Source organism: Zootoca vivipara, chromosome 5 (genome assembly GCF_963506605.1).
Source record: "Zootoca vivipara chromosome 5, rZooViv1.1, whole genome shotgun sequence".
Classification (NCBI taxonomy): domain Eukaryota; kingdom Metazoa; phylum Chordata; class Lepidosauria; order Squamata; family Lacertidae; genus Zootoca; species Zootoca vivipara.
This window is the reverse complement of record NC_083280.1, coordinates 64501465-64507464: the sequence shown is the minus strand read 5'-3', so window position 1 is coordinate 64507464 and position 6000 is coordinate 64501465. Positions and strand designations below refer to the sequence as shown.

General features: G+C 48.5%; 1 protein-coding gene across 2 annotated transcripts in view; it reads left to right on the top strand.

Moving 5' to 3' along the window:
- The first annotated feature begins 3973 nt into the window (after nt 1-3973).
- Nucleotides 3974-6000, top strand: part of TBC1D12 (TBC1 domain family member 12) — a 46079-nt gene continuing 44052 nt past the window's right edge. Inside the window, exon 1 of one of the 2 annotated variants that reach the window (XM_035137805.2) lies at nt 3974-5127. In XM_035137805.2, the coding sequence (XP_034993696.1) occupies nt 4349-5127 (779 nt within the window). In that variant the 5' untranslated portion in view covers nt 3974-4348. The remainder of the gene's footprint in view (nt 5128-6000) is intronic. The other variant, XM_035137804.2, reaches the window with a different exon arrangement.

Here is a 6000-nt window from a genome sequence, read left to right as displayed (position 1 = left end):
AAAAAATCATTTTTATTGGTTTTACAAATATAAAGTTATAAAGAATAAAAAAGTATATCCATATAAAGAGATTCCTCTAAATCTCAGGACTTCCCCCCATCCCCTCCATAGGGTCCCATTATGAACATTTAATACTGCATATTTTTCTCTATACTCCAACTTTCATATCAGACCATATTATCCATGGTAATTTTTTAACTACAAGTGAAATCAAAATCCTGCTAATGTTTCCATCTGCTTACAGTGGTCTCCTAAATAGCTTATAAATTTTCTCCATTCTTTTATAAAGGTTTTTATCCTCTTGGTTTCTGAGTTTACCAGTCAGTTTTGCCATCTTGGTATAGTCCATCAGCTTGGTTTGCCACTCCTCTCTGGTAGGGACTTGGTCTTCTTTTTATGTATGGAACAACAATCGCCCGGATTTTACTAGCCTAGCGATGGAAAGAAGACCAGCACCTCTTTTTCTAGAAAAATAGCACTGCATATATGTAAGTTGCTGCTGCTGCTCCCAGTAAAACAGTGAGGTTTCCTTATCTGCAGGGCAGCTTCTAATTTAGGACATGGTGGAAACAGCTTTGGTAGAAATGGTTCCAGCAGCTATCTAGACAACACCGGCTTCCCTTTGGGTCATTGCCATTTTAAAGAATGGATAAAGAAGAGTAGGGAAGCCACATAGGAGAGCAGCGTGAAGGGAATTAAAATTCATGCGAGAACTTAATACTGTTGACTTTACCAGCCATGAAATAGGAACTGTGTGTGTGGTGGTATCACTGTACAATGCGGACTGGATCCTGCTTACAGACACTATTGTAATTAAAACAATCAATAATAAATGAGCTCAATAGGTTTTGGTAATTCAAGGTGGGCATCTAGCAATATCTCTGCTAGCTTTGCTGAAATACTGTTTTTGGAAAGGTTTATGAAAGACAAAGGGTACCCTTTTAAATATAAGCTGCTCTGAGTGAGAAAGAAGTGGCAGCTTGATGGAGGAGCTCTTATCTGAGTGTGTGATGGGGCACCAGGGTTCCTGGGTTGTCACCTGGCCATCTAAGTAGGACCTGGTAGGCACCAACCAGGCAATGGCTCCTAAGGAGAACACATTTGGACATTGCCTGGAGACTTTACCTATGTGAGAAGAAGGGAGGAACAGGAAGGAGCCCAACTGCTGTACCTTAGGCAGAATGAAGGGTGGGGAGACAGGGAGGCTATAAAATGTCTCAGGGAGAGGGAAGAAGGGGCAGAAGCTCAGTGGAAATCCAGGGATGATCTTAACTATCGTCATACACAATTACCGGGTAGTTGTGCACAGCAGCAAGTGGCTGTAGACACCAGCAAGGACCTTTTGCACTAAATGTGTATCTAGCCTGTTAAGTGGGCTTTGAATGATTTGTAGAATGGTTGGCATGTATTTTGGTACATCATGGATAAATGGGTGTGTGTGTAAGGGGGGTGGGAAGAGGGAGAGAAGCTTTAAATGTATACCGGGTAGTGCAATTGTCAGTAAACAGTGCAATCCTATGAATGTCTACTGAGAGTAAGTTTTCTTGACACACTTCCAGTTTGATGTGCAGTCTGAGTATGGTATTTCCAGATCTGTAAAAATAGGATAGAATTGTAGAGTTAGAAGGAACCTTGAGGATCATCTAGTCCAGGCGCCCCCAAACTCAGCCCTCCATATGTTTTGGGACTACAACTCCCACCATCCCTAGCTAACAGGACCAGTGGTCAGGGATGCTGGGAATTGTATTACCAAAACATCTGGAGGGCCGAGTTTGGGGATGCCTGATCTAGTCCAACCCCCTGAAATGCAGGAATATGCAACTGTCCTATATGGGGGTTGAACTTGCAAACTTGGCATTATCAGATCTACACAAACACCACTTACAGCTCCCAGTTAAAAACTCTCACATATATCGTCATTGATGTTCACAGCAGCCTTTCTCTGGGAATTGCAGCTGTGTGAGGAGAATAAAGGTCTCTCAACAACTCTCAGCACCCTTAACAAACTACTAGTTCCAGGATTATTTGTGAGAAGCCATGACTGTTAAATACGTTTGGTGCAGATGGGTCTTAACAATGGAATCCTATGTATATACATTCAGATATAAGTTCTACTGAGTTCAATGATACACCCATATAGGGATGAGGTGTGTGTGGAATTTCAATTCGATTTGTATTTCAAGGTGAACTTACGAAATTTGAACCTTCCAAAGGAATACACAGACTGAAACATGACCATTTTTCAATAAGTTGCACTTATCTGAATTTTGCAACACAGTTTTCCATCCATACTAATGTGTGCTTATAAATACACACATTAGTGAAAATAACTTACCAAAACACATATTAGGGGAAATGCTTTGTAAAAGTGTCATTTGCACTAAAGTGCTGATGAAGTGAGGACTTATCTTAAAAAATGCGAACTGATGTGGAAATGTGGATAACCAAAGGTAAGACTGGGAAAATGAGAAACTGCAGGAAACTGAAATTGACATATTTCGCCTTCCACGCTCCCAGGTAAGTTTGTGCAAAGGATTGCAGCCTAATAGGATTAGCCCTTTGGAAGTTTTATCTGAATGTTTCCAAATCACCTGTGGACTATTTAACTTCCAGATGGGGGTATACTATGACAAGTTTCACTCTGTAATGTATTTTCACGGCTGAGTTATAAACCTGTGGAAAAAGTGTGCACTGTAACATTAAAGCCAAACGGCCCCTGAATGACAATGTAAGAGATGCAACACAGGATAAGAAAAGTTCTTAGATGAAGTGTAAACAAAATAAGGGTGACATTGAGTTTGTCACACAAGATTGGCTGTAGACAGGATAAACTTGTTTTGGCCTCTCTGCAACAGGATACTCCCTGCAGTGTAAAATTATACTATATGTTGGTCTGTTATCTTGAGTAGAATGCCCCTTTCTCCAAAGTATTTGCTTTTATACTACAAATGCAATATTCTTCTAGAAAATATATATATATATATAATAAAGAGGACTGAATTGCAAGTTTAAAATCCCCATGGCAAAGGGATGTATGCACATTTTCCCTTTCTTTTCCTTGGGTCCAATGGGCTCAGTTCACTGTGCCAATGTGACAGAATGAAGTAATTCAGAATGAAGGTAAGAGGGATCATGTTTTGATTCCTTCCAGTGTAAAGCAAAATATTCCCTGTAAGCAGAAAACCAGACAGGCAGGGAGAGGGTTATGCTATAACCTTTATTTAGCCTTACAATAATAGTTTTGGTTTCAAACTGCTGGGGATTTCATTACACAGGGTGGCTGGGGGCATCCAAAAATTGTAACTCCCAACTTGAGTTCTGATACAGTGCATTTTACCACCTCACTGCCTACATAGACAAAAGCCCTTTTGATGTTAGCAGGAGACGCTTGAGCAAGTGTCTTGGGCTGGATGCAGACGAAGCCTGCAATCCTTTATACGCATGCCTATTGTTCTATGGACACGCAGGACTTCCAGGCACTGGTTTGCACTTTTAGTTGAGGTGAGGCTATACAGGAAATTAGTGGAGCAAGTCACTAATTTCTTAAACTCCACGGGTGGGACCGTGGGAACGACCAGTGCTTATACTCAGAAGCAAGTCCTGTTGAGTTAAGCAGGGTTACGAGGGCAGCTTAAGCTCAGGTAACCTGGGTCTGGATCCAGCCCCATACTGTAGCACGTGATGCCCGACACTGAAATCATTGGGCTGTTCCGACGGTTGGATAACTGCAGAGGGAGACTAAGAAGCAGCTGACACCTTGCCTGTCACCCGGGTTACTGAAAAAAAGAATGACGGCTGTGTGTGTGTCCCTCCCCGCTACACACGCGCACTGCGAGTGGAATACGGGAAGCAGGGCAAGGCTGGCTGAGCTGCCCCAACAGGCTGGTTACCAAGAGGGATATGTAACAATACCGTACCGCCCTTTGTTATAGGCGGGAGGCTTAGATGATATACGGTAAACCTGCGAGGCTTCCATCAGCCCGCCATAGGCGTCAGAGGGCCGGATGTTTACAAGGCGCCACTTCCGCACCAGCAACGTCGTCTCTATGGTCGGTGGCGATGACCGCCGAGAGGCCCCCGTGCGCCTGCGCGTGCCGGGCCCCCTTAGGCCGCTCCTGCCGCCGCCGCCGCCACCCTCACCGTAGTCGGCTGCGTTGAGCGGTACCGGCTGGTGGAGCCAAGGAGCGCAGAAGCAGCACTAGCAGCCGCCGGCGCCCCGCCCCGTCGGTCCCTCTGCGCCACCGTGAGGGGCCGGGCCGCCTCCTCCTCCTCCTCCCCCTGCCCTTCCCCGCTCCCCTTCCCCCCTCCCAGCCGCGCCGCTGGCTCCCCGGGGGTTCTGCGTCGGCAAATGGTTGGGCCGGAGGATGCCGGAGCTCAGGGCGGCGCATCCTTGCTTCCCTCGGGCCGGGAGAAGGAGGAGGCGGCGTCGCCGGAGGAGGAGGAGAAGGGCGGCAGCGACGACGACGACGCGGAAGCGGACGGCAGCCGAGAGGGCCCCGGGGCCCGGCTGCGCTGCTACCTGGCCGGCAAGAGGCCACCCAACGGGGACGCCTGCGGCGCAGGGAGGATGACCAACGGGGACGCCGGCTTCCTCCTGTCGCCGCCTCCTCCGCCTCCTCAGGGGGGCACGTCGAGCCCCTCGGAGCCGCCGGCTTCGCAAAGCACGACGCTCCACAACGGCGGCTGCGCCTTTTTCCTGCCGGTGGCCCAGAGCGCGGTTGCTCTTGAGGAGGAGCCGCCGCCTCTGTCGCTGAAGAGCTGCGGCCTCGCCGCCACCCCGGCCATGTCTCCCTCGCCCTCTTCGTCGTCGTCGTCCGCTTCAGGGAGCCCTTCTCCAGCTTCCGAGGAGGCGGAGAGCCTGGCCTCCCCGTCGGCGAGGGCTCTCCCTTGCCTGCCCTCGCTGGCTTTCATGGACATCAATCTCAACTCCCGCAACACCTTCGAGGTGAGCCGCCGACGCAGCGCCCCGGAGCATTTGCAGCCGCAGCAGCCGCATCCCGCCCTCGCCTCCGGCGCCAATGCAGCTGCCGCCGCCGCTGCTGCCGCCGCCACCGGCTCCGAGCAAGGGGACCGGGCGAAGCGGCTGGGAGGCCTCGCCAGCTCCAGCTTCGCCGAATTCTTTACGAGGTGAGTGACTCACGCGGCCGCTCCCCGGGACTCCTGCGGGAAAAAGGGGCTGCGCGTGCCGCATGCGGGAGGAGAGCGTAACCTTGTACTGTAACTTAATAGGCGAGGAAACCAGCCGGAATCCCCATCCCCACCCACTCTGGAAGCATGCTTTGAAACGGTGCCGGAGCTGTCATTTTAAACCTTAAACCTCTTATTTGAGAGTTGTGGCCATTACGGTCAAGGTGTCTTGACTCTGTATCCCTTCAGATCCATTACCTGCAGCGGACTCTCCCAGGTGAACTTCCCAGGTGTGCTTTTTTGCCCACCCCCTTCCCCTGGCTAGTATAATTGTAGCTTGGTATATCGTTAAGTCTTATGAAGCTGATCTGCAACAAGAACTCCTTTTTAAAAGTTAAAACGGTTGTGATAACTCTTTTGGAAGAGGAAAGTAGCCGTTGCCAATGTATGCTAAAGCACCCTTTGTGATGGACCTGTTTTTGATGAGAAGATTTTAAAGATGAGGTGTGTGTGTGTGTAAAGAACCTTCAGAGAGAATTTGCCCTTGTCTTACAGAGCTCATGGGTAGCCTAAATCCAGTGTGGTCAGTCTGGCATAGTGGTTAGTGTTAGACTAGAAAGGGGAGACCCAGGCTCAAATCCCTGTTCACCTAGTGACCTCTGGTCACTGGGTGACCTTGGGCCAGGCAGTACTTCTCAGCCTAACCTACCTTGCATGCTTGTTGAGGATAAAATGGAGAAGTGGGATAACTCTTTATACCACCTTGAACTCCTTGAAGGAAAGGTGAGGTATGAATGTAATGATGTAGTAATAAAAATTATTTTTGGTATCTTATTTAATGCTCATACATGAAAGATGACATTTTCTATGATG